The sequence below is a fragment of the Rutilus rutilus genome (genome assembly GCF_951802725.1).
Source record: "Rutilus rutilus genome assembly, chromosome: 20".
In the NCBI taxonomy this organism is placed as follows: Eukaryota; Metazoa; Chordata; class Actinopteri; order Cypriniformes; family Leuciscidae; genus Rutilus; species Rutilus rutilus.
This window is the reverse complement of record NC_140225.1, coordinates 32,655,979-32,672,823: the sequence shown is the minus strand read 5'-3', so window position 1 is coordinate 32,672,823 and position 16,845 is coordinate 32,655,979. Positions and strand designations below refer to the sequence as shown.

The 16,845-nt window shown below is 40.6% G+C and overlaps 1 protein-coding gene across 1 annotated transcript in view; it reads right to left on the bottom strand.

Annotated features, from left to right (window-relative positions):
• The window catches only part of dst (dystonin), a 197,152-nt gene that overhangs the window by 36,814 nt on the left and 143,493 nt on the right, over positions 1–16,845 (bottom strand). Inside the window, 13 exon segments of the mRNA XM_084391266.1 lie at positions 272–503; positions 1,409–1,612; positions 3,037–3,255; positions 3,337–3,444; positions 4,368–4,487; positions 5,330–5,536; positions 6,474–6,715; positions 6,828–6,912; positions 7,040–7,366; positions 7,545–7,704; positions 8,374–8,540; positions 8,660–8,830; positions 9,370–9,531. Coding sequence (XP_084247392.1) covers positions 272–503; positions 1,409–1,612; positions 3,037–3,255; positions 3,337–3,444; positions 4,368–4,487; positions 5,330–5,536; positions 6,474–6,715; positions 6,828–6,912; positions 7,040–7,366; positions 7,545–7,704; positions 8,374–8,540; positions 8,660–8,830; positions 9,370–9,531 — 2,404 coding nt within the window.

Here is a 16,845-nt window from a genome sequence, read left to right as displayed (position 1 = left end):
GTACTTACTGTAGGGTTAGGGTAGGATTAGGGTTGGTTTAAGGTTAGTTGCATGTAATTATGCATAATTTACTGTTATTACTATGCTAAGTACATGTAACATATGTAACAAGGACACTGTGAAATAAAGTGTTACCTAAAAATGTATAAAAACTATATAGACATATTGAAATGAACAAAATGACAAAAACAACACATTTACTAAACCTTAAACTAAATTTTAAAAGAAAAATATAAAAATAAAAACTTATTGAAAATAGGCATATAGTTACCTTTGGCGGAGAGGTCCTTGTCCGCTCCATCCGAGCGCGCGATCATCTCCTCTCCTCGCTCTTTGAGGGTCTCGTATGAGGGCTGAAGCTTCTCCAGGTCTACAGTCACTGCTCTGTTCTCGGAGATCTGCTCTCGGATCTTCTCCACCTCCACAGAGATGGACGGAGGCTGGCGCAGGCGTTCAGAGATGCGCTCCAGAGACTCCAGCATCGGCTCGATCTTATCATGGAACTGTGGAGAGCAGACTCATTTAAATACTTACACTACCGCTCAAAAGTTTGGAATAATTAGGCTTTTTATGTTTTTGAAGGAATAAAATAATTCCTTTTATTCCTTAATAATTGGCACGATTTGATGCCTCATTCGTAAGGTCTGTGACAAAAGCTGCGGGAGGAGAAGCGCGTCAAACTTTTGGCGGAATAATAATAAAAAAATAATAATAGTAACTAGAATGTACATTTCCTGAAGAAAATGTGAGTGGTGCTTGCAGCGGCAAAACTCGCCACTGGGCAGATGCTAACACAATTAACATGTGGTGATACCATGATATACCACGTTTTAGCATGATTTACCACGATTTACCACATTATAACATGATTTACCATGTTTCTAAGATGATTTACTACGATTTACCATATTCTAGCATGATTTACTATGATTAGTATGTTGTTAGAATGATTCTATCATGATTAGCATGTTGGTAGCATGATGCTACCGCTCAAAAGTTTGGAATAATTAGGATTTTTTCTTTATGCTGCTCACTTAGGCAGTATTTATTTAATAAAATGACTGTTTTCTATGTGAATATATAGTCAAATGTAATTTATTCCTGTGATCAAAGCTGAATTTTCAGCATCATTACAGTGACACACAGGAGCCTTTGGAAATCATTCTAATATGATGATTTGCCACTCAAGAAACATTTCTGCTAACGTTAACAACTACTATTCAAAGGTTTGGGGTAAGTACGGTTTAAAAAAAAAAATAACTTTTATTCAGCAAGTATGCATTAAATTGATCAAAAGTAAAAGACATTCATAATCTTACAAAAGATTTAAATTTAAAACAAAATGCTGTTCATTTAACTAAAAACAAATGTGACTGCTTGAAAAGGAGAGCATAAAGTGACCCCGTACCTGAGTGGACTTGGAGATGGCCTCGTCCAGGACCGCGGCTCTGATCTTGACGTCCACTTTCAGCTGACCGTACAGTGTGTCGGTGGTCTCGTACTTCTCTCTGATGGCCGTGGCTTCTGCGGGACTCAACTCCACCAGCTGAGGTCCAGTTTTATTCATCTTGTCAATGTGTGGCTTGTGCTCTGCTATCAGCTCCCTCATTTGCTGAAGGTGGAAAAAGTTGAATATCATCAGAATAGTTTATAACATCATCATCAAAAAACTGTTAAAGATCAAACACAATTAGACAACATTTCAGGACATGTCAGGACACGGATGTACATAATGCTTTATCCTCTTAACCCTTCTAGTAAAGCACTAAGCCATCCAAGGCGCTGCATTACAGTGATTTTGTGACAGTTAAGCACAAGGCAAAACAGTAAACCATGGTAAAATCACAGTCTCGAATTGCATATTGCTTTGATATGATGCCAGCAACTCCACAGTGTATATATAAATTTTTTCAACATCTCTACACTGGAAGAATGACCTCATCACCACACATTAGGTATGTTCGCATGCACTCATTTCTGATTTCAACATCTGAAAAACGCTACAGGTTGCAATCTGATTAATATATTCATATATCTGCATTACATGTATTCTGTTCAAGATTGTTTTGGTGATTTTTGCCTTTATTGTGATAGGATAGTAGAGAGTGGACAGGAAGCGAGGTGGGAGAGAGAAGGGGGACGGGATCGGGAAAGGTCCACGAGCCGGTATTCGAACTCGGGTCACCCGAAGCGCAACGCCGCTATATGTCGGTGCCCTGCCCATGAGGCTATCGGTGCCGACCATTACATTCTGAACCAAAATCCAGTCGACACGTTCAGAACCGGAGAAAGCCACTGCAATAATGCCGACAGAGCTACTGTGAGTATAATTGTCATTCTCTAAAAAGAAAGCTAACATTTATGTCACAAGAGCACTGTCTCTGTTGTGTCCTCCACTGACCAGTTCACAAGACACGAGACATTAATAAACGTATGCAGGTTCATATGATGTAAAGCATATGTAATCATACGCATTACAGCACTGCGCATCTGGGCAAGCTATAGTACTTGTGAATCTGATTAAGAAAACAGTTGTTGCTTGCTTGATTTTTTGCTGTCGATCGGATTATTTCAGGCCTTTTCTATCCGATCAAAATTCTTTAGGATAGATTGAGATATTTACATGAAGGCTTTTTTGAGTCATATATCTGATTATAATGGGAATAATATGTGGGTGCATGTAAACGTAGATAATGTTATTTAACAAAAACAAAAAAGCAGCAGTAAAAACAAATAAAATGTATAGTTATTAGTTCACATATATATAATCAAATTGGCAACACTTTAGACATTCTGTTGACAATAAGTAACGTTGCAACTTCATGTCAACTTATTTTACTAACCCTAACCACTAACAACTGTAATGAGAGTAAGTTGACATGTAGGTGCAACATTACTTGTCTAAAGTGGACTATCAAAATAAAATGCAACCAAATGATTTTATTTCAGACAGATGATGAGTAGCGTCCATCAACTGAGGGTGTGTGCTTCATTAATAACAGGACTGATCACGTGTGTAATGGCTGTTAGCCTCACCCTCAGCTCCTCTTGTTGCTGTCGGAGGGCTTCGTACTCGATGGCCGGCTGGGACAGCTGAGTGAAGATAGTTCTGGTCTCCTGAAGCCATGGCCAGAGCTCATCGTGCGTCTCCCAGAACTGGCAGGCCAGAGAATGAGCTCTTTCCAGCTGCAGACAGCGCTCCGAGTTCAGCTGACTGACCACACTGTATTTCTCCGACAACACCTGGAGCTTCACCTGTACGAGACCACAGTGATTTCACCAGGACTGGACACAGCTTAGGCTTTGATATTTCTTTATGAATGTACTTTTATTTACCCTCAACACCTGCTTCTCTGCTTCATCTTTGCTGTTCATGATGGCCTCGCCGGTCTTTAAAATGTCATCCACAGCATCTTTATGTCTCATGATGTCCATGGAGAAGCTCTGGAGGAGAAAGACAATGTGGGCTTTATTACCAGGGCTTGACATTAACACCCGCCAACCTGCCAAATGTGTGTGTGTGTTTCAGCAGTGGTGTGTAACGCAGTCACTCCTACCAGACACTTTGCAATTTGATATATAATTTGATATACTTTTTTCAATTGTAGTCTTTTAAAAAGGCATCTGAAATAATAACCTAAGTGCAATGCAGTGCTGTCAAAAATATCGATTTTTTGATACGTCGAAACTGAAAGATCTGAAACGCTTCCAATCCTCATTCTGCTCAGAATAGACACGCGAGACCAGCTGCTCTTTCTCTCTCTCATCTCTCCGACAGCGAGTTACACACAAACCCGCCTCCACTCACTCACTCGATTCATTTGCTCCGGATGAATATTGTTGATGTTTCAGGGCTTGAATTTCGGCGTGGGATTGCGAGTATTGCACATAATTTTATGTTTTATGTTTTAAATAATTTTAATTCCCGCAGATTTTGGGCTCACACCTAAAGTGCGGCACATAAAGATGCCTCTCAGTACTAAATTGAGTTCTTTTTTGCTGCTAATTACGCTTAAACAGTCAAATACACACAACAATGTCAAATTGCCGGTCTTGGTGAGTATTCATGTTTTAAGTGAATGTAAACAGTTGAGAAAGAAAACGCATGTGTAACAGTATAATGAGTTGGTGCGTTAGCTCTTAAAGTGACATGAGCCAAATTATAAGATAATATTAAAAATATAAAAAAATATCCATATGGCAGTTTTCCCCAATGGTCTCGATGTCAGAATCGTGGCCAGTGAAAATGCTGAGTGGCTGGTAACTGGTAAAACCACAGGCCACAGTGGCTGGTGAGCAAAAACGTCAATGTCAAGCCCTGATTATAACGTATGTGTTAGAGACGACCACGCAAACGTCCGACTGACCTTCTGAGCCTGTAGCTGAGCCGCGGTCTGCTCCGGTTCAAGCCTGACGTCTCCAAGACAGGACAACTTCTTCTCTGCCTTCGACAGCCACTCCAGCTCAGTGGCGGCCGCCTGATCGAACTGCAAATCAGAGGAAAAACAAGATATGTGACTGTCCATATCATATTTCCATGCGCTTCTAACACAATGAGTTTGATGTACTATGCATACATATTCATATGTTCATAATGCACAGCTTCTTCTCCAGTCAACCCTGAGCATTATTGGAAACAAAGCTGCAAAATCAGGCCATTCAGACATTCACATGAGCTCATTAACATGATCCCCACATTTACATAACAACACCGTGAATATTCAGCAAATGAAGACAGGTTGTTACTTTTTAGCCAAGAGATTAGCCAATCAGGTCATTTGTATACAAGTCTAAAAACAGTATGTTTAAGTGTCAGCTTCAGACATCAAGACAGCTTTTGGTTCAACAAACAGTGACTGATATTATAATTGGACTCAAATGGTCACTAAAATGCATAACATTCCCGTTTATAAAATCCAGATAACCCACATTAATAATATATTTCGCAATAATAATTTTAAAATGTATTCTATATTATTAGTGGTAGTATTTCACCTTGCAAATTATTTAAAAAACCCAGGCGAGTCAGCTATGCATAAACTAATCAGTAATAAACCATATAAACACACTAATGTGATGCAAATGTAATCAATCTGGGTCACACTCCATTAAGTATATTATGTAAATACGATCAAGGCGACTCAAAAGAATAAATAAAGTTTGGAGTCGGAAGACTATAAAGCATTGAGAATTAACACCACAATGAGTCCGATCACCCTTGGCAGCAATCACAGGCGCTTCATTGTTTGGGCCTTTCAACAAACTTCATTGTGAATCCTCCTAATAGAAGGGTCGTGTTATTTCCTCGAGCAGCTGAGAGCCACCGTACCTGCTGGGATTTTAAGATGGCAGCTCCAGTCTGGTCCACGTGCTGTGTAATGGCATCGCTGGCCGATCGGTAGCGCTCGTTGTAATCTGTGACCATCCTGTCCAACCCTTCTCTCGCTCGCCAGGGAACCAGTTCCAGCAGAGCGCTGGTCACTTCATTCAGAGAGTCCACCAGTGGCTTCTGGTCCTTAACCTCCTTCAGCAGTGTCTGAATGGGACAAATGAAGGATAGACTGATATATCCACCAATTCTGACTATACTTGAAAACAAACATTTTCCATTTTCAAGTATTTTTGTGTAAATATTGTTTCTTTTGGGTTTTACTGTGTGAAATGGATTTTTTTGGTGTCACTTTTTATTACAGTGTCCTTGTTATACAGGTTACCTGTACTTACTAGAGTAATAACAGTAAATTATGCATACTTATGAGCAACTAACCCTAAACCTGTAGTTTAACCCTAAACCTACAGTCATTTCACTGTCACAATGACACCTTCAAATTAAGTGTAACAGATTTTATTTCAAACATCATAATTATATCACCATCATATTTGAGTTATATTGGATTTGAATTTTCTGTTATGTTTTATTCAAAGCCATCTTGTATGTTTCTCCTAAATGTATTTAACAGGGCAATAAAGGACATCATAGACCATATCATTTAGTCTGCTAAATCTGAGCACAGTTTGAGATATTATTGAGATCTCTATGAAGGAAACCAATAAGGGGGAGACTTAGGGTACATTTACACGTCAATGATGTACTAAAAACTAAAAACGACTGAAACGCTGTATTATTCATGCCAGGCCAGTGAAACACCACGTGCCTATAACATGTAATACACATGCGCATGACGTCACTGTTTTCACAAATAGTTTTTTTGTAGTTTACACAGAGACGATTAACAGTAAAAACTTGCACTTTGAAACCTGTTTTTAAAAGTTTGTATTTTCAGGCCCCCAAAACGCAGTTGTCGTGTAAATGAACGGCTAATCATTTTTTCCCCATTTTTAGTAGAAACCGGTGTTGTGTAAACAGCCCCTTAATAGACTCAGTTTGTTTGGTATTCGAGGTGCCTAGCATAAACACTTTTGTAAATTCTCTTTCCTAAGCGTTAAAATGCATCTGCAGCACCGTCACTTACTTTCTGCCTCTCTTGCAAGCCAGTGAGCTGTTCTCCGACCGGTTCTTCGGCTTTAAATGAAGCCAGCTCAGACTCAACCTTCTCCAGCCAGGAGTCCAGCTCCTCGTTGGTGTTTTGCAGCTTTGTGGCAAGAGACAGGGCTTTGTCCAGAGTCTTTGAAACATTGTTGCTCATTGTGTTGATCTCTGAATACCTCGTCTTTATTCCATCCAGTTTACCTTGGATGACGACAACCTCATCGCCTGAATGAGAGTGAACACACACATGATTCACAGTTTCAGAGCATCAAAAGCCTCCCAATCAAACAGAAAACCTTCCAAATATTGACACTGTGTTTTTCTTCTTTAATCTCACCTGTGGACTGTTTCAGCAGTTCTAACCCATTTAGGATGGCCTGTTCAATATTTTGTTTCCTCAACTCAATGTCTTCATGAAGAGCCTGGACATTGAAACATATATCAGTCTCCAGAATTTTCTAACAGAGCGATACAAAATCCGAGAAGACAGAGAAATGAAATGATGAAAACAAGGGAAGGAAGCCTTCAGAGGAGGAGCTTGTGAAGTACCAGCTGCTCAGCGTGCTGTTTCACGAGCACGGCCACCGTGTAGTCTTGGATCGAGACCTCGCTCAGTTTGCAGTGCACCTCATCGAGCCAGGTCATTAGGGACACTTCGTCCTCCCCAAAGAGCTGTGCATTAGCCAGGGCCTGTCGCAGTAACTCGGCCTTCTGACGGCAATGCTCCTGCAGCTCCATATATCTGCTGTTCATGCTGTCCAGCTTTGCCTGAACCAGCTCCTTGTCATCCACACAGCCCACCGCCCGAAGAGATTGGCCCAGACTCATGGCCTGGTACAAGACCTTACCACGGCCCAAAACCTCCTCCTCTAAGGCCTGTTTACCATGGATGTCACATAACCAAGGAGCGGAAACCATAATAACAGAAAAAGAATGGATCAAATGAGAACATAAGCGAGAACAACACAAATGCAGGGAATGGATAAAGTAAAACATAATGGAAAACAAACTAATAATGGTCACGGGACTATGCTGTCGCTAGACGGTCCTGTACCTTATGCTGAGAGATTTGCTCCTCTAACTTGGATGTCTGGGTGCCGATGGGCTCTGAGTTGGCTAGTCTTTTTTCGGTAGCTGTCAACCACTCCGTCAAAGGCTCAAGGGTCTCATGGAATTGCTGTGCCACCACCAATATATTCTCCAGCTGCTTGTGTCTGCCAAGAACGCTGCAGTTAGTTTTATTGCTGGACACGACTGGGTTTGATTATACTGTACATACACAGTCCTTTACCCACGAAAAAAGTAGTGATTGTGATTATACCTTATAAGTACAGATGGAAAATGAGAACTGATTCTTATTTAGAAGCTGTAACTTAAGATTTGTCCACCAAAGTTTAAACTCATTCAAAACCATTGTAAAATGCTGGTAAACACATAACGATATAAATTATTAATGAGAGAAATTGCTAGTAAATTTCACAAATAATTACAAAGAAGTGCAAAGCAACACATTCAATTAAAGGTTGCACTTTATTTTTAAGTACGTGCACTTACATACGGCGTCCTTACCTAAGAAAGTACTGGGTAATATAAGGTAACTACATGGGTTAAAGTTATGTTTAGGGGTAGGTTCAGGGTTAGTAACTAGTTATTACCCAGGTATTGTAACAACTATAATAAGTACATAGTATGTACATGGGGAACAGGACTGTAAAATAAAGTGCTACAAAATGAAACATGACATCTGGTGTAGAAACACTGACATTTTATTTTTAGTACTCAAGGGAATCTACAAAACAAAACATTATTTTAGCCAATCCCTATTTGACTTGCCAACTATGGCCACTTTATTTCCAGATTTTAAGATGTGTTAATAGATTTACCTGTTCTCCGCTTTCTTAAGTAGGGCATCCCACCTTTGCCCCAGACATTCAATCTCTCTCGCAATCTTCTCCTTATCAACAGTGTCAGCTAAATCCGTCATCTTCCGTCCCTCCGTCTTAATCAGCTCCACTGTAGCTCTTCGGTCATCCAGCAGTCTCTGCAGGAGCTAGACAGAGCCATTAGGAAAAATAAACTGATATCAGCATATGTAAAACCAAAAGACAGATTTCACATCAGCGAACTGATTCTCATTGAGATGGGGTCTAAGAATTTCTGACGTCATACCTTCTGCTCTTGTATCTGTGCTTTGACCACTTTGAATTCTGCTGATGGAGGCTTCTGATTGGCCACCAGCTCCTCTGTGTCCGTGAGCCAGCTGAGAAGAGACTCCAGAGCATCCTGGAACCTGCCACAGTCGAGCAGGGCTTCATGAAGCTGTGCAGATCGCTCCGCAACCTGTGAAGATCACACATACAGCAATGCTGAGGAAACAACCTTAAAACTGTAGCTTGGCATGCTACAAATGACTACATTTGTTGGTGTAGCATCTAACACTATCGCTACTTGCTCTGAACCATGGATACTGGAAAGGCTACACTCGACTATAGACCATTTCAACGGCTATTTGTTGGCTTAAGGAAGTGATGTCTTTGTTCGTTGGACGTTTTCCGATTAGTTGTTGAGTGCATTCAAAACATCGGTGGGAAATTAAATGTATTAATCAGACATGTGCAGTAGCATTCCAGCGCATTTGTTATTGTTTACATCCTTGAAATGGTCTATTCTCAAAGTACTGAAGATTACAGCTAAGGAAGTGGCATCAGTACTCCTTAGTTACTCACCAACACTGGCAAACATTATGATTGCTATCAAAAGATTATGAGCAATCCAGAGTGCAGTGGATAAAGAAATTGAACAATTCATACATGATATTATAGCACCTCTTCAACTGAAATGTAAACATTTTGTGAAACTAGCTGAAGTGTGGGTCTTACTTTTTTGTTGAGGGTGTTCCATCTGGTGTTGACCTCTTCTAGATCATGATCAAGGCTTTTGGTGCTAGTGCCTTTGCCGGCGTTCTGGATCAATGAATGGCCCAGAGTGTTCAACTCATGCAATTGGCTCTGCAGCGACTCAATGACGTCTTTCTGGAAAACCTGTAAGTGATAAATATTGAAGAACACTAAAAACCAATGAAAAAACTGTAAGCTATTTAGTGTTTCAGATTGAACATAACATTCGATAATGCAAGTCCAATCTTTGAAGTTACACTTTTGGCACTACATATAGTTCTCTGTTATGGTTCTACATTAAGAATCAAATTTATCTTTGTTAAAAATTTGAATGAAAAACTCCTTAGGAGTTATAAACATTGTAACAAAAGAGACTACATGAATGTGGATATCATACATAAACTACTACTACAATCCCAATTTGGGAACCAGCCTCCAAAACATAAGATAGTGGCCAATTACGCTGGTCTTGTCAGAACACTAAAAACCAATGAAAAAACTGTAAGCTATTCAGTGTTTGCTTGAATATTATGAAGTTCAATGAATCTTGAAACACTTCAAAGATTGGACTTGCATTAATGATTGCTTGAATATTATGAAGTTAAATAAAGCTTCAATCATTAATAAAAGTCCAATATTTGAAGTTACACTTAAGCACTACATAGTGTTCTCAGTTGTGGTTCTATGTTAAGAATCAAATTTATCTCTGATGTTTCTTCTAAAACTCCTTAGGAGATTTTAACGTTGAAACAAAAAGAGAATACATGAATGTGAACATGAACTACTACAATCACATTTTGGGAACCAGCATCCAAAACATAAGCTAATGGCCAGTTACGCAGGGTAACTAGATATGTTTTAGCCAGCATCCTTATAAGGTGATGTTCTTCCACTAAAATGGGCACTATGTGCTCCAGCACCAGTCAACTGGTTGTTGTGAGAGGCTTCTACTCAGTTATAACCAGCTGTGCACCATCACAACATCTGAGTCACTGACAAGCAAATAACGATAAACCCAATTCAGCTTTCTCCTAATCTGATAAAGGCCAAGCGTTTCCCTCCCAGGAAACGCTAATCAAACAATCAACATTAACCAGCTATTTTGGGGTACCTGGGTGGAAGGCAAGGCCACAAGGTCCATCTGCGAACATTCAGCTATGGATGTTAATAGACTCTCTATGTCTTCATCCTCCATGTGTTTTATTCCATTGGTGAAACCTGCCTCCCTTTCAACTAACAACAAGAAATCCTCCAAATCTGCCATTTTGGAGTCTGTAGCTCTTTGCTCGTATTCATAACTCTTTTCATCCTTAGTTGCATATTGTTCTATATTCTGCAGGCAATGTGAAAGACTCTTTGGTTCCGTCACCACAACACTGAGAAGCTCACAGTCATCCTGTGAACAAGTGTCTTCAAGAAGTTCAGCTGTGGGTAATTCCTCATATCCTGAAAATGTTGTGGACATATGTGTTTTACTGCTCGACTCTGCCAGCGTCCTGACATTTATATCTGGACAATCACGATTAGAAACAGCGTTCTGACCCACACTGAGGTCTGAGTTGATTGTATTGTTACATTGTTGGCTTCCAAGCGTTGATGCATCTGTGTAGTACAGCGGAGTTGGTAACCGGTCTTTCTTTGGGGAAAAGGGGAAGTCTTCCTGACCGGAGCTGAGGGAATGCCCTGGCTTCAGGTCCCCAGATACGTGCACTCCCTCAGCAGAAGAAAGGCTTCTTGTACCAGGCCCGGTTCTCCTCTGGGATCGTGGGTTTTGTTGTTCTCTTTCCACAGTGGGACTGCACAGGCCCGAGTCGCCTTCTGAGGTGAGAGAGTTCGTCATACTGCGTCCTCTTCCAGCTCGACCCAATCCACGTTGGCCCGATCCATCATCGCATAGCATTCCGCTGGAGCTGCCGAACTCACTGAGGTTTGCGGGAGCGAAGGTCCGCCAGGAGCGCCGGTGCTGAGGCGGCTCCCTTTTCTCTCCCACTGCTCGGGGTTTACACAGCATGGTGTCTGCACCCCGGATAATATCCCCATTAAGCTTCAAGCCGTCGAACACAACCCGCTCATCCAAACGCACCGCCTCCCTGCTGCGGAGCTCAAAGGCACTGGAGGAGGCCAAGACGCCGTTCCCACAGAGTGCGTTTATGTCCAGTGTGCGATGGCTATATGGCAAAGTCCCAACAAAGTGCCTTGAAGCCAGGCTGCCCTTTGAGCCCGAGTCGATCTGCTCGTTCAGACGCACGGTGTCATATATGGACCTCTGGGGAACGTAACAGTCATCGATGTTGAGGTCCTCCTCCTCTCCTTTGCCCACACAAGAAGGGTTCTGCCGCAGACAGTCTGGTCTACTCAGAGGTTTCCCCATTATGACAATAACTTACAAATGACGTACAACAATGAGGTAAAGGTTTTCAGTGCAACAATCCCTAACAGACATGAAAGAGACTTGGCCAAAAGGGAGTCTTTACTTTTGCAAGTCACTAGGCATACACTTTACCCCCAATGAAAAGGTAAATAAATACAGCAGTAAGAGTAAAATATAGACTTTTGTTATGAATATACAATTTAAAACAAAAAAAATAGAATACCACAAAAAAAAAAATACTATGAATTTCTTTAAATTACTTTTATAAAGATTGGTGAAAATAAAGTTAATGAAAAAAAAAAATATATATATATATATATATTTAAAAAATAAACTTTTGGTATTTCTCTAATACATCACTTCTTCCTCTTAAACATCCTTTTCCAAAATGACAATCCTGCCGGTTTCCATTTCTCCCCATTGTCACAACTTGTCATTGTTGCTTGTTTCCTTAGTTCTTTATAACTCCATCGCAGACGTCAAGCAGTCCAAAAAGTGCCTGGAATTTTAGAGCTTCCTGAGATCTCCCATACAGTTATCCACACAGAGGTATCCCGTATACATAATGGTGGCATATCCTGATACAAATCATCAAATCTGGGAAAACAAAGCCATAAGCTCCAGGAGAAACAAAAAGCCGCTCCTGCCTCTCTTGTGGTCCAACCGGCAATGACAGACACCCTCCTGGCACAGGACTCAAAGCCCCGCCCCCTTCACATTATTCAGCCAACATCTGCCACAGCTCCATTTGTGCGGTGGCCGGCTCATGCTGATTGGTAGCCGTTTGACCCTCTTTTAATTCTCCCCTTCTGTCTCCGTGTCCCATTTGACTTAACTTCTTAGTGTGCTTCTACTCTGACAGCAGCCCTCCTCCCTCTTGTCAGGGTAGGGCAGAGAGAGAGAGAGAAAAAGCAAAGCTACAAAAGCGGTCGGCACCCTTTCAGATGACATCACACAAGGCAGAAATAGATATGCTCTCTGCTCTCTTGCCCTCTCCGTCCCTTGTTTCTCTTCTCGTCTCTGCCGGGTGTTTTGGAGCCACAGAAGAGCCTGTAGTGTCTCATAATTACAGCGGAATGCTGAGGGAGGAACTAGACGTGGGTAATGAAACACCGTAACCTCTGCCAAGTGCATGACAGGTCTTTTTTCATGGCAAGTGGACAAGGTGGGAGAAGCAAAGGATTAAAGGCTATACTGAATAAAGAATGCAGCTTTGTTTCTGGTACTTGTCAACGTTACGTCAGCAAGATAATCTCTGGATAAGTTCTAATCGCCTGATAGTGCCTACCGTAGTGATCTTCACAGTGCAAGGGAGATTCCAAATTGTAGGGAGAGTATATGCTCAGATTTATAGGGAACAAGTGTTTTTTCACCTTTGTTCGGATGGTACTGCATAGAGTGAAAAGGAAGCGAAGTGGGAGGGTGGGGTGGTGGGGCGTGAACGACAACGAACTCGGGGCGCTCAAAGTGCAACCGCACCATGTGTCGGAGCGCTGCCCACGAGTCATCTGCCTATATGTAGATAAATCACTTCATTGAAAGTGGAAAAGGAAGTTTACCTTTCAGTCATCGCTCACCACCTTAGCACTACATGATGTCATCATACGTGAAACCCCTAATCTAGGAGAGTTGCCTGTGGATGATGACGTTGCAGCGTATTCCAAGTAAATAACATACTTTCCCTGCTAAGCATGCGGGGGGAAATGAACAGCGCGTAGGCATCCAGAAATCTCTGTGCTAGCGAAAAGAGGAAGCTGTGAAACTGGCAGAGGTGAAGAGGTTAAAGAGATGTCTGGGATTTGAAGGAAGGATATTTTGAAATAATCCAGGCAGTGAATTAAGAAAGACATTTGTTTTCATAGTCCAAGTCTCTAATGTCTCCGAGACGTGTTTACTGCTGTTGACGCCACATAGACGTCTCAAGAAGCAAATAAAAGGGATTTATCTTTCTATGACGCCATTTATTTGGATGAACTTGACCATTTGCTGTGCTTTACAGCCGTTTGATCTCACGGCCTCATTTATGAAACATGAGCAGAATTTCTGTGTAATTCTTTTATAAATTCATTCTTATGTAAAATGTGACAAATCATGTATGAATGATTTTACAAACAATTTACACAGAAGTTTGTGGCCCTTGGAGTTTTGACCATCCATTTGCAGGTGGCAAAAATGTACAAATGGAGCCAGCTGGCAACTTTTAGTGAGCCATTTAAATGTGGATGAACAAATTATAAGCCCTGATGTTACATGCATTAAACCATTCATTTAAAACCAGACATGATGGGAAACAATGTCTGTCTGTCCACAGAAACAGGGCAGGGATGTTTCCCCATTTAAAAAAAAAAAAAAAAAGAAACTCTGTCAACAGAATCTCTCACCATTCACACGAACAATACCCACAGGCACTGAAACGTAGAACTATTATTTAGACGAGAACAAAGGTTTGGTTGAGAAAAAAAATCTCGCAGTATAAATTCCTCCAGCCAAAAACGTTATCTCTCTCCCTCTTTGTTACCGTCCCATGCAACATGATCACAGTGAAATAACAACTTCATCATAATGCAACAATGTGCATAAGTTCTAGTGCTGTGCTGGTGCAGGGTTTCAGGTTCCCTGTTGGGCGTCTGTACGGTGAGTCAGGCTGATGATTCAGCCAACACTGGGGGTTCACAAAGACCCTTTTCCAATCGTCACCTATGGAATTACGAATGGCCATGATTCAAGAGTCAGAAATTCCCACAGGTTTGCATGAGACATTACTGTCATGTCTAAGTAGTGGAAAAGAAGACAAACAATTCCTTCATTTCCAAACAACTCACCGCCACAGTGTCATGCATTGCTATGTGTTTGCTAAGGTGTTCTGGGTAGTTGTAACAAGTTGTGGGTTGATTCTTGCTGGCTTTAGTCAAATGAACCCACCTCAAGGTCTCTATAATATTCTGGTCCTTTACACATGGCTCGGCTCCCTACATATTGGGTTTAGTCACAAACGAATCCAGTGAATTGAAATGATAAGGATAAACAAGCAACACATGCATATTCTTATATGTTTAAATGACAAAGCAGATTTTCTCTTCGTGCATCGTGATCTGGGTAATTTCCCCGCGTTTAATGGCCGTATCAGTGAGAACAAAGCAGATTTTCCAGCAGCAGCTGATGTAGCAGTGATCATCCATCCAGAGATTGAAAAGAACAAAAAGAATGGGGGAGCCCGAACAACAAGAGGCCGAACGATGGCCTGAACAGCGGCAGCTGATGCTTCAGCACAGTGCATGGATGTCCATGCTTGATTCATGAGACATACAAATATAGGTTAAGCTTCTTTCAGCTTCAAGCATTTAAAGGCTTTATGGACAATGTTTTATCCCACTTTAATTCTTGACAATGGTTTTATCTAGGACTGATATTTTTAAATCACATGGTTTTGTTCAGCAGGTTTTCTATCAGTGTTGTGATATCATTACAATATTATCCATCCTAATATTTCCTATGATTTCTCCTAGGAGTAATTAAATTGTAACAAAACCTGAGAAATCTACATCTTTTGTTTATGATTTAAAAAACACACTCTTGTTGCCATAACAAAAGAATAGAAAGAAGGCTTTTTTTTTGAGGATCTGAACAATCCAAAAATTCCTGCAGCCGCATACTTTTCCAAATGATGTACCACTTGAAATATGGAGTCAAAAAACATCCAGGAATCTAAACTGACAGGCCAAAACAAACATGTAATTTTTGAGAGATGAAGTCAACTTCTCTAAAAATATTCCCTGGTTAAGTACAAGTTAAGCTTTTTCGACTGCATCTGTGGGACAGAAAACATTTTCGACTCACCCCTCAGTTTGTAAAAAAAATGAACAAAAATCACTGTACAAACATACAAAGAGAAATGGTCGTGCATTACATACTACTGCTGTGAGCATGTAACTGTCAACAGGGTTTGTCTTTGTTTTAATAAAAACAAATCATTTTCTGGTAATGTAACACTGACAATAAAGTTATATTTTACTGAAACATCCTTTAATGCTTTGAAACAATTTCATAAATATGTATTAAAAGCAACCACAAGCTATAACAACAAAAGGCTGAGCTGATTTTTTAAATATAAGAAAAATCAATGTTTTACAAACAGAATCCTTAACTATAGCAGGTTAAAATGCAGAAAAAACTGAATTAGCTAGAAGCTAAAAATAAGTCAGCTAAAAACATCTATTGTTTGCAGTGAATGGAGAAGCCTGCCCTAGCACTCGCTAACAGGTCAAGGAGCAGAAGTCCGAGCCCACTAGCTTTCACTGGGCCAGTACGATACGTGCACCCCACTGGCCCCCCACTGGCCCCCAGCTGGCCCGCTGCACCTTCGCAACAATGCCCCATCAGCTGACGCTCTTTTGTTAGCACCAGATGCTCACAGACTCACTGAACTATCTAGAGAACGATCTAACACATGGCTAACAGACCAAAACCATGCTACATAACTGAGGAAGCAAAAATCCTCATGTAAAACTCTACAGATACTTAATTAAACATTTGCCCCTAAAATGAACACAGTATTGTTATAAAAAAAATTAAATAAAATAACATTGTGAAAGGTTTTGCTTTGCAAGCTGTGGCATTTGTTTGAGTTCATCCAAAAATTAAAATTATCCCATAATTTACTCTTTCTTCTTTCAGAAAAACACAATCAGAGTTATATTAAAATATAATCTCTTCCAAGCTTCATAATGGGAGTGAATGGTACATTTATTTATTTTTTTAAGCCCAAAAAAGTGCATCCATCCATCATAAAAGTAATCCATACGGCTTCTGGGAGTTGATAAAGGCCTTCTGAAGGCCTTTATTAAACTATAATTACTGGCTTCCGGTAATGGCCGTTACTGGAAGCCAGTGATTACAGTTTACAAAGTTATAAATATGGATATTTTTCTTACAAAAACGCATGGCTTCGCTTCTGAAGGCCTTTTTTTTACCCCTGGAGCCGCAAGGATTAATTTTATGATTGATGGATGTGCATTTTGGGGCTTCAAAATCTAAGGTACCATTCACTCCCATTATAAAGTTCGGAAGAGCCAGGATCTTTTTTAATG